This window comes from Colletotrichum gloeosporioides (assembly GCF_011800055.1).
Source record: "Colletotrichum gloeosporioides strain Lc1 chromosome Unknown consensus_66, whole genome shotgun sequence".
Classification (NCBI taxonomy): Eukaryota; Fungi; Ascomycota; class Sordariomycetes; order Glomerellales; family Glomerellaceae; genus Colletotrichum; species Colletotrichum gloeosporioides.
In genome coordinates, this window is record NW_025544711.1 from 1,736,666 (window position 1) to 1,758,644 (window position 21,979).

General features: G+C 53.9%; 10 protein-coding genes across 10 annotated transcripts; 7 read left to right on the forward strand and 3 right to left on the reverse strand.

Annotated features, from left to right (window-relative positions):
• Positions 1–429: 429 nt before the first annotated feature.
• Positions 430–935, reverse strand: GCG54_00015108 (uncharacterized protein; the record flags this gene model as incomplete). The annotated part of the gene is made up of 2 exons (XM_045414923.1): positions 430–486; positions 540–935. The coding sequence occupies 2 exons, from the start codon at positions 933–935 to the stop codon at positions 430–432; spliced, it is 453 nt and encodes a 150-aa protein (XP_045261045.1).
• Positions 936–2,801: 1,866 nt separating this feature from the next.
• On the reverse strand, positions 2,802–4,005 carry GCG54_00015109 (uncharacterized protein; the record flags this gene model as incomplete). Its single annotated transcript, XM_045414924.1, has 2 exons — positions 2,802–3,733; positions 3,765–4,005. 2 exons carry the CDS (start codon positions 4,003–4,005, stop codon positions 2,802–2,804), a joined length of 1,173 nt encoding a protein of 390 aa, XP_045261046.1.
• A 351-nt stretch (positions 4,006–4,356) lies between these two features.
• Positions 4,357–5,955, forward strand: GCG54_00015110 (uncharacterized protein; the record flags this gene model as incomplete). The annotated part of the gene is made up of 1 exon (XM_045414925.1): positions 4,357–5,955. The coding sequence occupies one exon, from the start codon at positions 4,357–4,359 to the stop codon at positions 5,953–5,955; it is 1,599 nt and encodes a 532-aa protein (XP_045261047.1).
• Positions 5,956–7,431: 1,476 nt separating this feature from the next.
• Positions 7,432–8,865, forward strand: GCG54_00015111 (Endo-beta-1 6-galactanase; the record flags this gene model as incomplete). Its single annotated transcript, XM_045414926.1, has 1 exon — positions 7,432–8,865. The coding sequence occupies one exon, from the start codon at positions 7,432–7,434 to the stop codon at positions 8,863–8,865; it is 1,434 nt and encodes a 477-aa protein (XP_045261048.1).
• Positions 8,866–10,393: 1,528 nt separating this feature from the next.
• Positions 10,394–10,725, forward strand: GCG54_00015112 (uncharacterized protein; the record flags this gene model as incomplete). The annotated part of the gene is made up of 2 exons (XM_045414927.1): positions 10,394–10,431; positions 10,452–10,725. 2 exons carry the CDS (start codon positions 10,394–10,396, stop codon positions 10,723–10,725), a joined length of 312 nt encoding a protein of 103 aa, XP_045261049.1.
• Positions 10,726–11,073: 348 nt separating this feature from the next.
• On the forward strand, positions 11,074–11,640 carry GCG54_00015113 (uncharacterized protein; the record flags this gene model as incomplete). The annotated part of the gene is made up of 1 exon (XM_045414928.1): positions 11,074–11,640. One exon carries the CDS (start codon positions 11,074–11,076, stop codon positions 11,638–11,640), a length of 567 nt encoding a protein of 188 aa, XP_045261050.1.
• Positions 11,641–12,324: 684 nt separating this feature from the next.
• On the forward strand, positions 12,325–13,044 carry GCG54_00015114 (uncharacterized protein; the record flags this gene model as incomplete). The annotated part of the gene is made up of 2 exons (XM_045414929.1): positions 12,325–12,750; positions 12,856–13,044. 2 exons carry the CDS (start codon positions 12,325–12,327, stop codon positions 13,042–13,044), a joined length of 615 nt encoding a protein of 204 aa, XP_045261051.1.
• A 1,767-nt stretch (positions 13,045–14,811) lies between these two features.
• On the forward strand, positions 14,812–15,980 carry GCG54_00015115 (uncharacterized protein; the record flags this gene model as incomplete). Its single annotated transcript, XM_045414930.1, has 2 exons — positions 14,812–14,834; positions 14,927–15,980. 2 exons carry the CDS (start codon positions 14,812–14,814, stop codon positions 15,978–15,980), a joined length of 1,077 nt encoding a protein of 358 aa, XP_045261052.1.
• Positions 15,981–16,178: 198 nt separating this feature from the next.
• GCG54_00015116 (putative peroxygenase 3) lies at positions 16,179–17,219 on the reverse strand (the record flags this gene model as incomplete). Its single annotated transcript, XM_045414931.1, has 5 exons — positions 16,179–16,298; positions 16,354–16,446; positions 16,506–16,667; positions 16,717–16,941; positions 16,992–17,219. 5 exons carry the CDS (start codon positions 17,217–17,219, stop codon positions 16,179–16,181), a joined length of 828 nt encoding a protein of 275 aa, XP_045261053.1.
• A 1,743-nt stretch (positions 17,220–18,962) lies between these two features.
• Positions 18,963–20,357, forward strand: GCG54_00015117 (uncharacterized protein; the record flags this gene model as incomplete). Its single annotated transcript, XM_045414932.1, has 1 exon — positions 18,963–20,357. The coding sequence occupies one exon, from the start codon at positions 18,963–18,965 to the stop codon at positions 20,355–20,357; it is 1,395 nt and encodes a 464-aa protein (XP_045261054.1).
• Between the last annotated feature and the right edge of the window lie 1,622 nt (positions 20,358–21,979).

A 21,979-nucleotide genomic window follows, 5' to 3' on the forward strand; every position in this document is an offset into this window, starting at 1 on the left:
GAACGGAAGGAACTTGAAGGTCCCGGGGTATTCTTTCTGAATTTGGACTTTTCTTTAGATCTTGAATTATTCTTACGACATAGCAGAGTCAGAGACGCCGGCAGCGCGCGACGAACGGCAGCAGTAGAGACGACACAGCAGCGATAATCACAGAAGCAACGATGACCGCAGCGACAATACAATGACGAAGGAAGAATTGGAGGCGCATAATACTGGAAAGGCAGAGGCAAGGATACCCATCCTCGAGATGGAGGAAAGCAGGAAGGCCCGCAGGAAGTAGAACTACACGATACAGCCAATCCAGCAGCCCAAGAATCTAGGCAAAAACACAGTTGGACACTTATAAAAGATCTTGATGTAATGTGATTTAAAACTTGTATTGAAGCCTTTCTGTCTCATTTGAACGTTTTGCTTCCACCACAACATGATTTACTCTTCATCAGTGTCTGGGGGTGCAGCCACCTCGCCATGGTTGATAGCGTAGTGCTGTGTTTTTGTGAGCATAGTACTCAAAGAAGGTGGTGGAGGAATGAACTCACGCGGGTGCGGCTTGACTTGTGCTGGTAGACGCGAGGGCAGTGACGGACCTTGCAGGCATACATTCTGGAACTATTGCGCCTGCCCTTGTTGCCTTCATGGTGGTTGCTGTCGTTGTTCGCGTGGCCGATGCCATTGTCGTGGTCTTGTGCATCACCCTCGCTTTCATCTTGGTCATCGTCACTGCTGCCACTCTGGCTGCTGCTGCTGCTGCTGCTGATGCTGCTGCTGCCTTCGTCGTTTACCTCCTTCTGGGGGTCCGTGGAGCGAGCCACACAATCCTGGCGGATCTCGGTAAGTACGGCTCGTGTGAGGGAGTCGATTGTGAACCAGTCCTCGGGGCTCTCCTGCTCAATGCGCAAGAGCGCGTCTTTGATGGCAAGATGTAAGGCCGACATTCTGCTGGAAGGTCAGCTGGTCAATGTCCAAGCTTGGCAAGCAACTGAGACCTACGCGGGCAGCTTCGAGGAGTGATGTGGGCTGACAGTTGTGGGTTGCAGGTGCGAAGAGAATCGAGAAGCTGCCGCCTGCAATCCAGCGGATGAGTCAAGGCCTGGAAGGAGAAGGTGGGGTCTGGGTTGAGACAGAGACTCGGGACGTGGAGTTACAAGGTAGGCAGCAATTCCAGCAATCTGGTGAGGAAGGAGCATCCCCAACTCCAACCTGCCAGACAGGAGTCTCAAGGCAGGGCAGACCTCAGTAATTCTCAATGCTGTCCGAGGCAGTGGTCAATGGTCAACCTTCGCTGCTTATTCGCTCCTTCTCCCGCTAGAGCCAGACCGTGGTGCAGATCATGGGCCCTTTCTCCCCTCTCTGACCCGCCTCGTCCTGACTTCACTTTTGCCAACAACATCATCTGCACAACTCCGCATCAGCTATCTTCCTGCAACGAGTCCCAGCATTCTTGTAACGCTGCATGAAGGAGCAACACGCTTTACTGGAACAGATACAGCTAACCGCGAAATTTCACACCTTTTATCCCGTCAACAATGGATGACCCTGGAAGAAGGCCCAGCTTTGAATTTTTCCCAAACCTCCCCGGATTCGCACGTCCAAGGTTCCCCGAGCCCACGAGCTATAAGCAAATCAATTGGTATTTCATTCCTTAATCTCATCTTCAGCTCCTTGGGGATATGGGCTGATCTCAGTGACACAGGGACCAGTTTGAAGATTTCCAAGGCAAGCACCCGTCCGAGCCAAAGATGAAGCCATCTTGATACTTCTTTGAGCCACCCACTGATGAAGAAGCAGAAAAGAGGTCCCCTTATGACCCGGACGAAAAGATCTGCTTTCTACCCTCCACTGGCGGCACCTGGGGGATTGCGATTCCCAAGGCAATCTGGTCAAAAGAATCCCCAACTGAATGGAGCCGCATCGTCAGAGATTTGTGGGAAGCTAGAGGCAGACTGCCGGACGTCTTGCCGGTAATCGCATACGCCCTGGCACATGCCAGATGGTGGCGGATACTGGCAAGTCTACACAAAGAATGCTACAAGATGGTGGATTTCCATGCATTTCCAAAACTCAATTTGGGAAATCGCTTGCGTCGATATCTTGCTGTGCGAAAGATATCTGAGTTCATGAACCCTGGTCTCCGCGAGAGGAGCGATTCCCCAGAGCTTGTGATCTGCAAAGTGGTCGCAAGCAGAGTATATCTCAAGCCGAGCGTTCATTTCAGCAGCACGTCTGCATTGAATGATTGTATTGACACACGGCTGGTGGAGCATAATCCGGAGCAAAGCCTACCAATTGCTGCACAGAAAACACCGGTCGGGCTTAGGAACAGGCGTTGGGTAGGCGGAGTTGCGTACGGGTGGTTTTTTGGGGGCCTACGAACTCTGCGAGAACGAAAGATTTCATACTTGCAGCGCGAGCAGATCCGACGACTGTGGAAGAAGGCTTTTAAGCCTTAGGTCAAGGGACTGAGGCAAAAGCATGGGATGAGAGCGATTGGGTATGGAACAAGCGACATGAGACAGCGATTCGAGGTTTTACAACAGTTGTGACGGTGAATGGCAGAGATAGTTAGTAAACGATAGAATTCTCTCGGAATCAAACTAATATCCTCAGTATCTGGCGCTCCCGAAAACGAGTGTGACGCTCAAAGACGCAAACTGGATGCCCGGCGAAAGCGAACCACGCTTTGGAAATTCCAGCAATGTGGCGAGTGCCGTATGGTCTCTGCTCCCGAGTAGCCTAACCATTGTCTAGTTCAGCGACGGATGGAGTAGTCTACCTTGCGGCTGTACCGGCGACCATGCTTTTTAAGGTGCTTTGGTTGTCAGCGGGGACGATCGGACCATGGGACTTGGGAAACTGACTTTCTGCAAGTAAAGGAGTCGCTTGTATGGCTTGAAGCACTCGGGGCACTGCATGGTAGCCTCTTCGACACTGCGGGAGCGAGCAAACTGCTGTCCGGCGTGCTCAACATCAGCAGCGACGTTGTTGTCGATGACGGGGTCGATTCCCAGGGGAAGTTGGACTTGAGGGACGGGCTCGTGGGTCTCTCCGATGATATGCTCAGGGTGGCCAAAGTAGCTGGACTGGTTCCAGTAGTCTGGGACGAACTGGCCAGGAGGAGCCATGTGGGTTTGCTGGGGAAAGCTCTCAGCAAGGAATTGGTTGAAGGTCGGGTCGGAGGTCTGCTCGTCCCAGTTCTCGGCACCACTGGGTCCGGGAAAAGCGATCTCCGCGTTCATATGAATGGCATCGGCGGTGGGGCTGGCCAAGATATTCATCCAGTGATTGGGGATCGCCAGGCCGGGACATCCGTAAGACTGGAATCCCGGGACGTAGTCCGCAGCGTGGTAGGGAGGGATAGGCTGGCCCTGTTGGGGGATCAAGACGCCGTTGAACTTGTTGAACTTGAGGACGTCGAAGAAGACGGGGTTCTTGAGCGCGACGGTGGTGCGGTAGTTGATGGGGTAGCCGAAGGCATGGTCAGGGGTGCTTCCAGTGTGGACGTGGTAGCCGTGGAAGATGACGGCGTACTCGCTTCCGGGGATGACCTGGCGCATCTCTTGGGCGGCGATGGAGGTGGCCTCGTCGATGCGAGCCTGGCCGATGTAAGACTCGAGGGCCTCGTGGATCGCGCTCAGTGGCAGCTTGGTTGACTTGGAGAGGGCATTGGTGAAGGCGCGGATCTGGTCCTTGAGGTCGTTCTGGCGATTGTCCATCTGCAATCTGAGGTTAGACTCTGCTTGTTTAAACCAGGAGGGTAAACAAACCTTGGCCTGCTGTCTGCTCTGTGGAATATTCTGCTAGATGGAGCAAGAAGGCAATGGATGTAGACTCGATGACCCAGCAAAGAAGGTCAAGATGCTTTGGTTTGAAAGGATCTTTGCTGTCCTTGTGGGCTTGGGAAAGGAATTTCCTCCAGTTGGAGACACCAGTGAAGGGAAGTGCTCCTTGCTGAGGGCTCTCGATGGCATCCGCCCCGCGTTGAAAGGCCTCTCTGCCCATCGCCATGGCGATGAATACCCCAGTCATGTGAAAGGAACTGAGCTGAGGGCACAGAGGCGCATGTATTCTGCCATGGCTCCTCGCTTTCGTTCTTGGTTGATGGACGCCAGTGGTAGTCGACGACAGTCAGCTTTCCCTGAAACATTGAAACACTTGGTGATGGCTTCACCCTGCGAGCAGCATTTGTTTCGTCCTTGCTGAGTGGCGTCAGTTCTCTTCTCCTGTTTTGCTTATTAGCTTGTATTAGCACCAGCTTTGTACTGCTGCAACTTACTGGTGAATATTGGAAAGGAAGGAGCCCAGAGAAAAAAGGTCGTCTGCTTTCAGCCCTGCGCTGGCTGGCTCCTGCCTCTTGCGATGGTCAAGATCAAAAAGGCCGGACGGGTTTACGACCTTGCGAACCCTGCGCCCACAACCACCTTTTCCGCCCCTCGTACAACAGCAAAAACATCACCTCTATCTTTCGACAACAGCAGCAAATATTCCGACATACAACTCGGACTTGGCACACCGATGGCTGGAGGACAACCCAGCCCGCGCGGCAGCATGCGCTTCGCTCCAATTCCCGGCGCGCAGCCCAAGGCGACCTCGTCTGCTCGCGACGGCAAGAAGCCCTCCGAGGAGGCATCCGAGACTGCCGTCTCCACCACCGTCTCTAAGGCCAGCGAGGGTGAGATTCAGGAAGATGTCGAGATGTCTGACGGTAGCGACAATAGTGACGATAGTGAGTACGCCGAGAGCGCTCCGCAGACTCCCATTCCTGCCCAGAAGAAGACCAAGCGCAAGCGAAAGCGCAACGAAGCCGCCGAGGCCAGGAAGAGAGCCGTCACGCCCGACACCGTTGACTCGGGTGCAACCAACACCGACCCCTTCTTCGACGGCCAGACTCCCTCCGACGTCGACGACTCCACTGTTCCCTTGGACTACAGCCTGTCTCAGCCCCGAGCCAGCTCTACTCCGAACAGAGAGCGATCAGGAAGCCCCGATGGTCCTCCCGATACCCCGACCAAGTCTGCTTCGAAGCGACGCTGCGTTCAGCCAGTCATTCGCCCTCCCACTCGTCCTGTCCTCCCGACCAGCGCTGAGGCTGGCCACAGGGTCAAGACTCTGAGAAAACAGCTGAAGTCGCTACATGAAGAGGAGGCGAGCGGCATGAAGCTGTTCAAGGAAACCATCGACGAGAACAATGCCACTCCCGACTTTCTTGACGCCGCTGTCGATGCTTGTCGTACCCGTCTGCAGAAGGCCGTTCGCAATCGCAAGGTTCCCCTCCCTGCCGGAGCCAACAACTCTCGGGAGCAGGCTCTCTTGGCAGAGGCCGATTCGGACGTTCCTGCGTCGCCGCCTCAGGAGTTCATCGAGATTGACTACGGCCCATACCCTGAGATCTTTGGCTTCGACACGCCCAACCCACCCAAGAAGCTGTACTCTGAAGAGGAGATTGCCGATCTGGTCAAAGCCCTCGACAAGGCATACAAGGAGAGACAGGAGTTCTACAACCAGCAGCAGATTCTCTTCGCCCGCATGGAGAAGGTTCGGGAGCAGTTCCACAGAGTCTACCAGGAGCTTGAGAAGGCCAAGGTTGAGGAGGCCGAAGCCCTGCTGCGAGAGGCACGGGATGGTAGTCGTAGCGGCGGCGCCACCGCCAGCCCTGGCACGATCCACTCTTCGGGCGGCAGAGGACAGCTGCCGGGCGGAAGACCCCTGCACAAGCCGTCTCCGTCGATGAGCAGGATCCGGCAATCTCTCAGCGCCGCGGAGTTGAGATCGATTACACAAGAGCGTCCGCAGCCTCGAGCTGTCTCTCCAGGTGCCATTCCCCTGGGATCCCCGCCCCGAGGATACAATCCCCGCGCAGCCCCGAAGTCCACCGATCCCCTTGGAACGACACCTTATGCTCCTTACAGGTCTTTTGAGCAGAAGGCTGAGGAGATTATAAAGAAGAGACGTGGATGAAGATGGCCAAAGGCTGGCCACAAGGTTGCTGGAGGTGCGTCTTTATGCTGCATCTTTTGGCTGCTACGGCTTTGTAAGATTATGGCTTGATCGGTGAGTCAAAGGGTAGGTATTTTCCCTTGCTTTCCCAGGCAATCACTGACCTAACTGTTCAAACAAGATTCCGCCGACCACAATCAAGCCCCTTGAGCATGACAACGACAATCAGCACAAAAACACTAGAACAATTACACTTGCTTTACTTGCAGTATTATTGTAAGTTTGGCGACTGTCCGCAATTTACCTCCCCTAACAAGCGCCACAGATACAACACCGAACAATCCAAGCAGGCTTCAATGTAGCTTGTCTCCCTAGCGCGCAATCATATGAGGTCTCATGACACGTCCGCGGATCCCGGAGCCGAACCCGTCGACGCCATGTTTTCTCTCAATGATCTTCCGCCAATGCACGCGCGAGGCCGGCCTGCTCCGATGGCACCCTGCCATGCATGCGACCACCCCGATGTCGCCTACCCCACACTCTGTCCGGACGGCTTCGAACGGCGGCGCATACCATTCGGCCGAGCTTGGAAATTCCAGGCACATAGATTGGATCGCTTCCGCGGAGGATTTCTGGATGACAACGAGAGGATGGGTGGATAACAAGCTTTTGATGAATGGATATGGCACTTGGTGGACGGAAATGATGGCATGTTGGGAGTAGTGCCGCGGCATCCGTCTGCCCAATTTTTCTTCTTCTTGTATCTCCTCCTGTGTTGTACATTCAAGCCGAATAGCCGTCTTGCAATACCATATTGGTCTCCGAAATAGCACGTGGCACCACATCCCGAGATAAGATCCGCAATATTCGTCCGGACTCCTGAGGGCTGAGTCGCGCACCTCTCGGCCCGGGTCCACCAGCACAGGTCCCAAGTTCACAACTGCCTGATTAGCCCAAGCACGGGCGGCGCCAAGTGACCTCGTGTCATCGCCGGCAATTTAACTCTAAAGATGGAACGAACCGAAGTACGACTGCATCTGCAGATTGCGGGGCCAGTGCGCTTGATGTGATCAACACCACCAGCTAGCAACACCCCAACCAGCGGGAATGGACGCCACGTCCGTGTCGGACCCAAACGACCGAGCTCGAAGCGGCACCAACCGCCGTTTCGACGACCAGACGGCGCGTATTCTACCCCCTCTGCCACCCTCTTATGGTATGTTAATCTCCAACATGACGGCATGGCATTTTGACCCAAAAAAGGGACGCAACTCTCCCACCGGTCCGCTCATCCCCGTTTGCAGTGCCACTCCAAGACATCGCGGTCCCGCCTCCCGAGTCAGCGCCCCTGCGGGCTCCGTCTTGTCATCAGGACCGTATCAGACGACGGACATAAAGGTCGTTGTCCAGTCCACTCTAATATCAATATTTCCCCTATCAGGAGGATAGGATCATCAGTCTCCTCGGGCTCGATCTTCTCCTCACACAAGCATCACCATGCACTTCTCACTCAACCTGGCCGTGGCCCTCCTCGCGGGCCACGTCGCCGCGGACACAACCACCACCATCGATGCCAAATCCGACCGCGGCACCTGGGAGGGCTGGGGCACCTCGCTCGCCTGGTGGGCGCGCAAGTTCGGCAACCGCGACGACCTCGCCGACATCTTCTTCACGACCAAGTCGACCACCTGGTCCGGCGCCAGCCTGCCCGGCCTCGGCTTCAACATTGTGCGCCACAACGCGGGCGCGTGCAGCTGGAACAGCATCAACGGCGAGAGTATGGTGATCTCCTCGAAGATGATGCTCTCGCGGCAGATCGAGGGCCACTGGCTCGACTGGAACAGCGCGGATCCGGCGTCGACGAGCTGGAGCTGGGGCGTGGACGCGAACCAGCGCGGGATGATGCAGAAGGCCAAGAGCCGCGGGGCGAACCGCTTCGAGCTCTTCAGCAACTCGCCCATGTGGTGGATGACCAAGAACCACAACCCCTCCGGGTCGTCGGACGGCAGCGAGAACATACAGAGCTGGAACCTGCAGCAGCACGCCGTCTACATGGCCGTCGTGGCCAAGTACGCCAAGGACAACTGGGGCATCACGTTCGAGAGCGTCGAGCCGTTCAACGAGCCGACGGCGAACTGGTGGAAGGCGGACGGCACGCAGGAGGGCTGCCACATCGACGTCGCCACGCAGGCGACCATCATCAACTACCTCCGCACGGAGCTCGACAACCGCGGGCTCGGCAGCATGACGATTGCCGCGTCGGATGAGTCGTACTACGACCAGGCCGTGAGCACGTGGAATGGGCTCGGCTCGGCGTTGGACAAGGTGGCGCGGATCAACGTGCACGGGTACCAGTACGGCAACGGCGCGCGCGACAAGCTGTACGCGCAGGCGGCGAGCAAGGGCCAGCGGCTGTGGAACAGCGAGTACGGCGAGAATGACGCGACGGGCGAGCGGCTGGTGAGCAACATGCTGCTGGACTTCCGGTGGCTGCGGCCGACGGGATGGGTGTACTGGCAGGTCCTCGACGGCGGCGGGTGGGGTGTGATTGATGCCGACAACGAGGCGGGCACGCTGGGTGCGGCGAACCAGAAGTATTTTGTGTTTGCGCAGTTTACGCGGCACATCCGCGAGGGGATGAAGATTTTGGATGGAGGGAGTGATAATGTGGTTGCGGCGTACGATGCCGCGAACTCGAAGCTGGTGATTGTGGCGATCAACTGGGGCAGTGCGCAGTATCTCAACTTTGATTTGAGCAAGTTCACGCAGGGCTCGACGGACGGTGCGAAGGTAACGCGGTGGAGGACGCAGGTGGGCAGTGGTGACCGGTATGTGAAGGCGGATGATACGGTGATGAGCGGGACGAAGTTCTGGAGTTACTTTGAGTCGAAGATGGTGCAGACTTTTGAAGTTCCGAATGTGAAGTTGTGAAGGAAGTTAGAGGGGATTTTTTGTTTTCTTGGTACATATTTTATCTACACTGTTCATATTTGGGAAATGTTCCATACATTGCCGTTCAAGTGATTGCAAAATTGGTCCTGCATGTCATCGTTGTTAGACGATGACGAGGCCAAAAAAGAAAAAAAAGCAAAAGAAGATGTTCCGAAACCGAGAATCGAACTCGGGGCTATGCCTAACCTCTCACAGGATGAGAGGGCATCATGTTGGCCACTACACCATATCGGATGTGATTCATGCAAAGGTCGAAGGTGGAGTTGGCTAAGTCGGTAACCGAGGAATCTCGGTTCGGTAGGGTACCCGTAAAAATTCGGGTCAGACAGGTCACAAGTGTAACAGCTGAACGATGTCAAGAGGCTCACGCAAAACTCCATCATCTTGTAACAATAGCATGATAATGTAAATTTCCATGGCTGAAGACGCAGATTGCCAGATTGAAGGCTTATCGCATGGCCAGAGCCTGCACGACTGGGCAACGCATCGAGATTCTACTTTCACTCGTCTCCTGGTATCGGTGCTTGTTATCATGGACCAGCCTCGGGCTCGCAGCGGCCGCAAAGCCCCTCGTTAGGATTGCCGTCTGGAATCATTCAGGTCGAATGACTTGCGTGGTTCAACAATTCGCTTGGCTGGTCGGCGTTTTCCCACCTTGCTGGTCAAACCAAGTCATGTTTTCCGGCGTTAAAGGCGCGCGTAATACCATCAAGCGCAAGCGAAGCTGACGTGATTTCAAGTTCAATAGCAATTAATTGCGTTCGTCGCCTCCCTTGCGAACCTTGTCGTACCAAGTGCTGTAGTTTGACAGCCCATTGGCCGAGTTTGGCAGTCTACGCGCCTAGACACCTGGATATCCTTGGTTTCTTATCAAGATCGGCGGTTTGCATGAACTTCAATATTTATAGAACCCATGCTGAAAGTCGGGGAATAATATAAGTTGAGATAAACGTTTGAAACAGGGGCGCCCTGGGTTGTCGTGTCACATGATGAGAGCTGGGACAGGAGATTTCCCCACAAGCCGACCATCTCGTAAATCTCGCGTCGATGTTATTTCGAGGATTACCATTATGGCTCGTTTAAAGGATGCACCGCCCGGTAAACTGTTTTACATATTTGCCTTATTTGACTCTGCTTGGCATGGGAAACACCACCGGCAGATGTTGAAGGCATCTCCCATGCAATCTGACCGATGAGGTGATCCAGAAAGCGGATGATGTCGAATCAGTGTTCTGCGCAGGCATGACCCCTCCCGAGCACGCGGTTGCCCCTGAATCAGGGCGTTCAGTGGCCTGTCCAAAGATGTGGCCGCCGAGCCGGTGGGAGAACCTCTGCGGTACGCACTGAAAGGGCTGAGGGCGTCTCCACCTGCCTGTCTCGGCAGTATTGTCGTTGATTGTGGGGGGTTAATTGGGCATCTCAGCGATGGCCCGTGCTGTGTGGCGTGCGGCAGTACCTGAAGTACCGCTGGACCCTGAATCGCTTCCATTGCGCTTGTGCTGCTGGGATGTTTGGCTGGTTGTTTGCTGAGAAGCAATTGCAAAGGTAAGGAATCACCGTCGTAGATGTGGCGACTGCCGTGAAGTTGTCGAAGGGATTTATCGCCAAAGCGTGCTTGCATTGGGCTTGGTTGTTCGCAACTTCCATCCTTCGATTGGTGTTTTCGAGCACTTTCCGATCCAAGTAGATGAGGCGGCAGTGACGAGGATGAGGAAGGACATGGACGACAAGGACGACGGAGACGACGGCGACGATACGGACGACGTGGATGAGGACGACAGGAGCGACGGCCAAGACGAGACTAAGAGCCACGTCAACCGCGTCCGATTGGGAAACTAGGACGCTGTGTTGGCCTTCAAACGGGGGAAGGCGTGATACATTGTAGCCAGTTTTGGAGCAGCGCTCGTCAACTTCCATCTCCCATGTGAGCTGCTGCCGTCACAGTTATTGCACCTTCACTGGCAGTTGGTCACCAACTCGAGGCTCGTGGAGGAAAGAACATTCCTCTAGGCGGCCTTCACTAGGTCGGTACCGTATCGACCATTTCCACTCTCGCCGTCTTACAACGACACGCATCGTCAATCTCCTCTCTTCCACACATCTCCAACATCAACACAACATTTGCTTCCGCTTTTGGTTTTGCTTCACAGTCTCAGCTACAGAAACAACGCTTGCAGTACCATCAATATGGCTGGAGAAACCCCGCCCTTACCTGCCCTTCGCGATCGTCGTGACTGGAGTCCCTGGTCATCGTCGCTTCTTGCGTATTGTCAAGTATACCGCACCAATATTCAGGGCAATCCAGTGCGATTTACGAATTCCGACAACGAGTTGATGTATTTGATGACTCTCGGTCCGCCAGAGGCCTTGTACGACTTGATGTACAACTCCCTGTCCACCGAGATCATCGACGGCCTCAGGCATTGTGGCTCTACTTTCCCCGCCAGAAACGATCCGAATAAACTACTCGAACTCATCAAGAGATTCCTCGCCCCATCGATTTCGCAGAGAGCCATCCACGTCTTGAGCCTGGTTTCGTCACCCTTTCGCATCTACCAATCCAGAAAAGACTTCGCCTCGTTCGCGAAGCTGGTCAAGATCGCCGCTGTTGAGGATTCAACGACGCCAAATGAGATTCTGGCCCTGCTTCTATACAGAGGTATGGAGGTGTACGACCCTGCGCTGGTTCCGAACGAGCTGGGCGACAGCAGGGCTATATCGTGGGATGGCCTCATCGCAATACTCGAAAACTAGCTACCAGGGCGTCAGAGACGTCCATGATGGGTCCTGTCGTTGTCGATATCCTCCGACGATTATACATCATAAATCAGGGGTATGGGGGCAGACACTAAGGACGAGGGGGTTCAGGAAGGAAGACGAGGAGGGACGATGAGGAAGTAAGACAAGGAAGGAAGAGGCCAGTGACTAAGGTTGAGGACGGCGACCGGACTTGTTGTCTGTCTTGTTGCGCGCATACTCAAAAGCAGTCGGAATATTACAGTCGTTTCTTCTTGGATGTTGCGCTGTTTTCAAATGTGATATGTCACCTAGAGGGATCGAGGCTGCGCTGGGGGACCCACGCAGAATTCTTCCTCACATGCCACTCGTTCCTCAGCCAGCCAACCCGCCATCTCCTTAGTAACCGAGACATAGGCGTTTAGCGCGCCCCTTTCCTACCTCCTATCAACGTCTGCTTCGTTGTATGACTAGCGACGTAGAGCTTTAGAGCCAGAGATGCTATTCGCTACGCTCGCCGCCACTTAACGTTTCCGGCCTCTTCTAACCCCTTAGGTCCTCGTGGGCCCTCTCGAGATAAACGTGAGCAGTCCGAAGCACTTCCTATTCTAAAACTTCTTTTCATCCAGACGAAATTTCAAATTACGTCTTTTCTTTCCTTTTTTCTTTCCTTTTCTTATTCAAGATTCCAGCACTGTCGCCATGTCCAAAGAAATCCCAACCCTGCAAGACCGAAGCGGTTTCCCAGCATGGCAGAAAGCTACCCAGAAAAGTCTCACTCCCTATCAATGGGAATTCGTAACCTGTCAAGACGGCGGACCGTCCGAAAATCCATGGTTTGACCTCTCGTGGGAAAATCATCGGGCTCAGGCAAAGGCATACATGACAATCCTCTATTCCATTCCCTACATCACTCTAGTCGGCCTGGGCGCTCATGACGAGCTCACCCCTCCGACAGACTTTTATCACGCAGATTATCCGCATCACGTTGAATACGACAACTGGGTTCAGGGCGGCTGCCCCAGGCCCTTGTACAATGTCATCTGCAAATGGTTCAAACCAACCCGGGCCATGATAGCCGCCCAGGTCAGATGCATCGCAAACACCGATCCGGCAAAGTACAAGTACGTAAGCCATTATGCCGCTCGCATGTGGTTGAGCAGACTATGTGTCGACCCTTCCCGCACGGAGGATAATCCCGTTCTTACGATTTGACTCTGCGACGCCATCAAGGATTCCTATCCGGCCGTGGTTGCGGAGTTAGCGAAGGTGGACTACAAGAAAACATTCGCTCAGGTGCTGAACGCCATAGCGCCCACAAGATTCGCATTCGGAAAAAGGGAACCGCGTGCTGCCGAGAGAAAGCGGGTGGCAGACGACACATCGAGAGAGGCAAAGAGGATCAAGACAGAACCCAAGTAGGCATGTAGCGTGACGGCGACGTCGGAGACAGTTAATGCAGAGCATTTAGGGGCATCGGGGACGAGAAGGAACTTTCGGAGGAGGTTTCACTACAACAGCGGAAATGAATGGAGTTTGAATCGAGTTTGAGGTTGCGCAAATGATGATTGGAAGGTAACGGAAATATTCCATATTAACATCATCTGCTGTTATGATACTGTTCCACATGCAATCTACGCTTGATTTGAACCAAGGGACAACATTCTATCCCAGAATTGCGTCCGTCTGGAGGTTCAGAAACCAAGGCTTGCTTTCAAAGACGACAGTACAGCTCCCAAAGACTGACGAGAACAAGCCCTGCAATACTATTGCATCCAAAGGAGAGGAAACATCGCTGGTGATCCTAAAAGTCTAAAAGTGCAACGAACAACAAAAAGTGAAGGCATCACGCCTCATGTATTGACAAGAAAGGGATTCGAACCCTTGCCTATTTCTAGACTAGCACCTGAAGCTAGCGCCTTAGACCGCTCGGCCATCTTGCCCGTGTTGATGATCGTGAAAGTTGTGCACTTGAGTGGGCTGTTCTCCGCTTGAGCGGGTTCCCGCAGCGAGACGTGGGGTCTGTTGAGGGGCGTGAGAGGGTCGAGTGGAGGCGGATATCCACGGATGATCGAGGATCCTGTCACGGACGTTGACTTGGTACATAAAGTGACGTGCCAACAAATCTTATCGTGGTTGGGATATGTGGGGTACCTCGGTCTGGGTCGAATAGGATATTCAGGATGGCTGAAGATCTGATCATCTTGCATACCGAAGGTTGACCTGTGTCTCATTATTGAAACGGCTGAGGGAGGGCTACACTTGAGAAAATATTCTCTTTGAGACCTTGAAAGATAGACTTCATCACGGCATCCTCGGCGATAGACTGAAGAATCAGAATGCAGAGGTGGCAAACTCGCGAATGGTGTTCTCGGCCGGCGAAGCCCTGGAAAAGAAGCAGCTATTTACTGCTGGCACTATTGGACTTCCGAGATAACAAGCGAGAGTTTCGTCCGTTTCGCCATTGCTCCCATTGCCTTCAAGGAGTGTAATGAAAGAGAAGTTGCTGTCAAGTTCTGGAATGAGATATCGGTGCCGCCACATGGTTCTCTCTCTACCAGGAGCATAACTTGACAATGCGGTGTAACAGACATTGAACCCTCTTTCATTCAGCTATTCTGTCATCTCCTTTACCTATGGCACTATTATTTCTGGACTCTCTCCAACCAACAAAGCCATCTTGCCTGACTGGTTCCCATTTCCTTAAACCACGCCTGCTGGTGACCCCACCTTAGCTCAACTTCCTAAGTTCACTCACAGCTCGCGCCCTCAGCTACAACACCACCACGATAGGATCAAGTCGCGTTCCAATATCAACAACAACAATGACACAGCCGCACCACCACTTGAGAGCGTGGTCTTCCCATGGCGGCTGGGGCGTCATGTGACACCTCTCGTCCTGTCCCTCAAAAATAATTTCGAATATTCTCCTCTCTTCCCTCTTTCCAACTTCAAACCTCGAAATCTCACAAAGACCTTCTTTTGACTCTCGTTGTCACGGATCAAGGAGCATCACAGCTTTGAAGGAACTTCGATAACCTTCCATCGAGGCATTGTTCCCACTCCCTCGCATTGTCTCAACACATACGCTGGTGTGACGCCCCTTTGACCCCGTCGCGGACTGTCTCCCAGGGAAGCTCACAAAGCATTGTTCGCAGCAGGCCGATCAAAGGTGACCAAGCCTACAAAATGGCCGACAGCCAAGAGTCCCCGTAAGTTGCTCCATCAGTACCATCAGTGCCCCCTTCTCCCAGCGAATTCAATCTTCTCTGAATTTTCGAGCGACGCAACTGACAACCCCCAGGAAACCACAGGCCGCCGTCGACATGGCCGCCAACCCTCAAGATGCCCCAGTCGAGACTGCCAAGGCCTTGGGAGTCAAGACCGACGACGCGCCCACCGCTCCAAAGACCATCGCCCCGAACAAGGCCACCGGCTCTGAGGTCCCTCCCACTCCCACCAAAGTCAACGCCGGCATGAACAGACTCGCAGAGCGAATGATGAAGCTCGAGAACGGCCGCCCCAAGCCCAACCCCTTCCCGCCCTGCGAGCCCCTCAACATCCCACGCCGCAACCGCACTTCCTACGCGAACAACTCTCCCTTCCAGCTCACCGCCGAAGACTGGCCCCTCCCGGAACCAGCCGTTGCAACCGACAACATCGTCTCGACAGACCCCAACATCCCCTCCATCCGCGTTAAGAACACGGACCCGGAGGCGGGCCCCAGCACCAACGTCCCCCCCGCCAAGACCGTCAACATCCAGTCCCCGCATCACCTGCAAGTCGTCGACACCCGGACCAGGCCAGCCCCGAAGACCAATGACGCCAACAATACCGCGCCTGTGAAGGAGAAGAAGAAGACCTCCGCCTGGGACAAGCTCGACCGCGTCCTCGGCCTGCACCGGGTTAGAGCCTTCGGTGACGAGACGGGCGACGGGCGGCTCGTGGCGAACAAGTCCACCTACCGCACGATCCTGCTCGTCGGCATCGCCCTGATGGTCAGCTTCCTCGCGTCCATCATCGTCGTCGTCACGGATGGCGGCCGGGGCGGGGAGCCTGAGATGGGCGCGGGCTGGTGGGCGTGGATGGCCTGCAGCGCGGTGGGCTTCGTGGGCGCGATTGTGATGTTTGTGTGGGCTGTGCAGCACAAGAAGAAGGTGCTCTTCCACATCAATATCCGCGCACAGGTTTTGAGGCAGCTGGAGCGGGCGGACATGGAGATGAATCTGGTGAGTGGACGGCCGAGTAATAATGAGCAGCAGGCGCAGCGGGCTCGGGCTGCGGCGGAGGGATCGGGTGCGAAGTGTTTGAAGACTGGCGGCGTTTACAAGAAGGGGGAGTGGGCGGAGAAGAAGTGAGGTGACGGATGGGTGAATTTGGAGTTTGGGAGTCTGGGTACTGGGGATGTAAGAGTAGAAGCATCAGGTTGGGCGTCGATAGTTGGCACGGGATCACAATTGAATGGCATGGAAATCAAACGATAACCTCCAGATGAGGCCGCATGGTGGTCCATCAGATCTCTGTCTATCAAGGAGGCTCTGGCAGCCTGCCAAACTTCACAGATGAATGCCGATCCTCTTCCGATAGCCGATGAAGCCATCACCACCAAGTCCCCATCCCTGTTTCCACCCTTCGCCAGAGCGCCTTTTCTCTCGAATGTCCCAGAACAACGAACCCTGGAGAGCAAAACTATCAGCGACTGGCCATCACATACCTCAGTCCGGGACTTACATCGTAAACTCTCCTGAGATCTTCCTTGTGAACTTTTCCATCGTCGGCCAGCAGCATCCATGTCGTAACCCATTCGAAGAAGGAAGCGAGCCACTAATCACAGAGTCAGTCGCGAAGCTTTGATTGATGGGCATGTCGCGATGGTGACCTACTCCAAACGGATCAACGGCACAGCGATTCCTGCTCATCAGGTCAAAGACCTCTCTGAAGGTCAATGTGTTGTCTTTCCTCGCACTGCAGTTTGCGAAAATGTCTTCGAATCTTTGGGGGACGAAGCGACCTTCGCTATCGTAGACGCCCGAGTCGGAGCCATGCTGTGTTCAAGTCAGTTATACGCTCTTTGCGGCAGAGAGGAAGGCCTACCTTCGCCTTGTGCATGCCGTCAACGTATAACCGGAAGAAAGGGTCGGGCAGGTACGAATGCTGCATGACGGTGCCGTACGAGAACGCGAACGGGATCACGGTACACGCCAGGAGACACGTCGGTATGTTGAAGCCCAGGTCCCTGAAGCCGACCCAGACGTCAATGGGGGTGATGATGCCGTCGTTGTCGCGGTCCCAGAAGAGCACATGTTGTTGCAATACGGTCTAAGATAGTGATTAGCTCGAGAGGGCCAGTCGCGATATTCAAGTCTTACATAGTCGCTGAAGTTATCAGAGTAGTCCTCGCTTCCTCGCGGCTTTCCAGCCGACGGCGCGAAGTTGGCATGCGCCACACCAGCCGCCTCGATTGTTCTGCCCGCGTTCACCGCCGGGGGTCGGCGGTATGTGGCTGGGCAATTGGGAACGGCAGTCGCGAAGGCGGGGCCGTAGCCGTCCGCACCTTCCTTCTCGTGAATGATCGTTGCAGATTTCGGTCCATGCATGGTGCGACGTGGTGCGAAATGTCGATTGCGAAAAGTTTGTAAAAACCAACAAGACTATGGCTTTGCATGACCATTGCGGAGTATTTAAATCCAGGTGCACTTTCACAAGCATTCCTCGATGAACGCGGCGTCAGATTGTTGAGTGACATCACGGCGTTGGTGTTGGATGATGTCATTGACTCATTATTTGGCTGGCAGGAAACCTCCCTAAGATGCTGAGCCTCATTGCAATGACAAGAATCGAGATCCAAGATTTGATCTCCTTTCAACGAAGCGTGAATCTTTTGACATAAATCCTCGCGCAAACGCCGGGAGAAGCACGTCGGGCCGCGTTTTGGGCACCCGGTGACGGGATCTGCACCAGTGTTTCCGTTGAGGTGGGGTTCCGCCGGCAGAGTGCGGGGCATCTCCGTTCGGCCTCTGCATCACGCATCCACGATCTTCTTCATCCAGCGGTCTTGATGCCACTTCTCCTGCTCGAATTTTTTCATGACTGGAGAGTGCAAAATTGGCGACGAAGACTTTCTCAATTGGCAGCCCGGCAAGTCGGTGACTTTCAAGCTCCACATTTCTCTAGGTAATGCTCTCTGAGTTGGAAAACATCATCACCGGTGCGAAGAAACACCTTACGCATGGGACATTAAACATGTGAATATTTGATGGCCTCGATTTTAAAGCCTTGTTCAACGCCTCAGTCTTAATCTGGGCGGCACTTCTTGCCGAAACAGACTCGTTTCCCACCGACCTGCGCCGCCTGGGCTCGGCAATTCCTCTTGATCTCGGCCCGCTCTGTTGACAAGATCCCGACTCAACCGATAACATGCCTCAGACCACCAAACGTTCCTCCGCCGCAATCTCGTAAACAAAGACCCAACTCAAGGCCGCATGCGTCTGTTCAAAAATCCGGGGTCGACCCATTATCCAATGATCTGTGTCGATCACCGGCCCCCACCACGTGGGGTGCACCTCTGGAAACCATGTAGCCGAAGTTGACCATCAAGGCTTGACCCAATTTGGAGAAAAATATCTGAGACACGACAACAAAACTTGCACCGTTTTTACCTGATGCAGAGACATGGAACGTAGGATAATTGCTGTGGGCAACGAAACATTCCAGGGTTGGTTTGGAATTGAGTCAATGGACTGCAATATTAATCGGGGGACGTCCGGGCTGGCGGCCTGTTCCTTTCTTTCCTCGCGATAACCTCACTTCACCCGCTTCTGTGGTTGAGGGCCGAGTCTCTGGCTTGTGTCAAGACGGTGGCTTCAAGAGCAACTGCTGAAATCTTCTGTTGGTTGAATTATACACCAGTCCATTCATTTTCTACATGATGGCGATTTAAAAAATACAAGCTGCGTCATGGAATAATTCTGCTGGGCTGCACCTGCCTCTGCACCTGGGCCTCGCTCCTTCCTCTGTCGTCTCCTTTGTACCAACGTCGCGTCGCCATCAGCCTCACGTCAAGTCGCTCCTTCCTCTGAACAACTCCAGATTACACACTCCTTCCTCAACTTCTTTTGTTTACCCACGCAGGGCAAAAGAGTTTTCACCACCCACCTTCTTTTTTGACTTTGCCTTCCACACGCTCTTTCTTCTTCCCTCTCACCACCCACACTCTCTCACAATACACTCTTTTGGTGATCGCCAGTATCTTCAGTCTTTCGCTTTTGCGTGTCCGCATTCACAAGGCGCGCACGTCAATCCTTACATTCTTTTGGTATCACGATAACATCATCTTAATCATGTCTCCCCTTCCAGGCCAAGCCTCCTTCAGCACGGCCACAACCGCTGTTGCTAGCCAGGGCGTGGCTTACCCCTCGGTTGAGGAGTTCACGTCTTTCAAGCTTCCTGCGACCCCGAAAATCGTTGAGCCCAATTGCGACAGCGTCTCTGAGGAGTCCGACAAGGAGGGCAAGCTTGATCCTCGTCCCGCGACCCCTACTCCTCCCTCGCCCGTTTCGAGCGAGTCCTCGGATCTGCAGATCAATGACGATACTCCCACCAACGTCCGCGGAGAGTCGATGATCTTCCCAAGACAGCCTCTCTCGGTCCCCAGATCTTCACACGCGGCCCTGGGAACTCCTCGCTGGCCTTTCCAGAATGCGACCCCACGCCCCTCCGTTATGGTCCCCATGACCCGCAGCGTGACGGCGTCGACCACGCAGTGGCTGGATGTCAGACACAGCCATCCTCCTGAAGTCAGCATGACTGAGTCGCTTGATGAGTTTCAGATCAATCATCCCCACGCTCGCATGCTCGCTCTTCATCCCGCGAACCTCAGCCTTCACTTGCCTCACGCCCCTCACCAGATCCGCCACTTCCCCCGGCTGGTCGAGACCCCTTTCCGCCCCGCTGGGCCCGCACCCGATGCTCCTCAACCTCGCAAGAATCGCAGCGGCAACTTCTTCGACTGGAGCCGCCGACTCCTCAAGTTCGGCCTTCGCAACGGCCATGGCAAGCGAAACAGTGCTATCAAGCCCAAGACTTGGTGGTACCAACGCATCAGCACTCAGAAGGACATGTTCTATGGATGCACCCTCTTCGCTTTGTTCTTCCTCATCAACTTTACCGTTTCCACGACCATCTTCGCTACTATTCACTACTTCACCAAGAGAACCCCTTTCTGGCTTGCAATCTGGGAGATTATCAGCCTTTGCCTCTTCGCATTCACCTCCGTCATCTGGATCCTCATGTTCCGCTTTCGCAGGTCCGTTCACGTCGACGAAGAGAGCAGAGGCCGCTCCATCATGCCCAGAGCCTGTAACGAGACTCACATCCCGGCTAGCCCCCGCGAGATTGAGCATCGACGCACCCTCGGCGCTGCCTCCCAACGCGAACAGCGGATTCAGAGCATGCAGCAGTCGGATAAGGTTGACTCTGCTCCTCGCGCAGTTCAAATCACCGAGATCCCTGAGGAGGAGGCTGTCGGACAGGCCGTCGATCATCCCGATAACTACGTCGTCACTGAGGCGAACATCATGGCTACTATTCCCCGCAACGACACCAACGAGCAAATCGAGAATTACTGGACTGACGTCTCTCTCCTCCCCACTTCGCAGTCGCAGGTCAGCTCCATCACTGCCGTCATTGACAGGGCCCCTGCAGTCCCCACCAACACTCCCCGATCCGAGCGCTAGGAGCGCGAGCATCGTCGTCGCTCTGGCCCCATCACCTCATACGACTCCGTTGAGATCATGTCCGGCAGAGCTACTGCTATGATTTGAGAAGGCTGTTTTGTGCGATTGGAGAGTTAATACTCGGCTTTTGGACGGTGTACTGGCATTACATGGATGGCATTCTGGACAGGACGTTGGTTGACATGATACCCAGTGGAATGGCGAGGCGTACTGGGTTGGATCGGAACTTTCTATGTTTGTTTAAGCTTGGCTTGGCTTTGTACTGAGTGTTTTGGACCGATGATTGGGCAGCCAGACGCGAATTGCTATTGGACCTTACAAACTCCATTTCTTTCATGTGTTACGGACACCACAATGATGTTAAAGACAACATTGACGACGCTGAACATAATTGGAGTGCGCCCGCCGCCAATCCGTGACATTACCCGTAATCGAGTTAAATAGCACTGAGGGTCTAGTTATAGATATGATAATGACGACCTCGGAAACGTCTTATAGCACGACCCACGGATATTTGACGGCCATACCCCCTGACTATATGACTCTCGAGGTCTAGATTTAGGAATCTTACAAGTCCGAAATGTGTCCGTGAAGATCATGCCAACCTCCGTTGACAAGAGGACAGCATGGACATGTTCGCAACCCGGGCACGTGAGCATGAGGAGACCTTGTATCTAGGCGTCCTTGCGACAAACTTGAAATTAAGAGGGGGCAGGGACGCTTTTGTTCTATCGGTGGAAGTCGTGCGTAAGTTTGTTTAGAGGAGTTTTGCTATCCGGTTGGATACTTCTGACTAACCGGGCGGATAACTATCATGTTAGGTCTAAGAGTTTATTTTATATTGATAGTTCTACTTCATCTATCGTCACCATCACCCCTATCGTCCTTGTCCCTATTATTGTCGCTACCATCGTCGTTCTCGTCTCTATCGTCATCCATGCTTACGATCCGCCCGGGTAGCAAAACTCATCCCGAATTCCAGCGACTGTCCATCTACATTGGCCAATTCAGCGTGGAAGATTGTCGTAATTGGCTTCCAACACGTGAAAGGGGTAGCTCAAAGTCAGCAATCAGCGACAGGTCCAAGTAAAATACATAGAATGATATGAAAGAGGTACCAATGGCGGTTACAAATATCACTTGTTCAAGTTTAATCCGCCAACGTTCGGTTGTTATCGGTTAGAAATAACACAGAGTCAGTGTTGAATGTAATGCGAACGGGAAACTGCACCGCATGTTGCAAAGGCTATGCAGCGCAATAACCGGGTTTATCGATGATATTGGGGCTAATTACTGTAGAAACGACATGCAAGATCCACAATTAACCCAATAGCTGCTTTTGAGCGTATTACCGTCCTTGACGCCAAGCATAAGTCCACTAAGGCACCTGCAGGAATCAAGCAGGCTGGCACCAAAAGAGGCAACCAATAATAATCCTGACTTGTCTCACTTTAGTGTAGCCTATCAACGTATGCGGTCATGAGGCACATTCAGCCGCGGAGAAAGATACCTATCACTCGTTTCCCCTCATTTCTGTCGCATTCTTACCAAGGTCACTTCAAAATATCAACCGAAGTCTCAAACCCCGCAGCCTTAACATACGATGTCAGCCTCTAAAACAC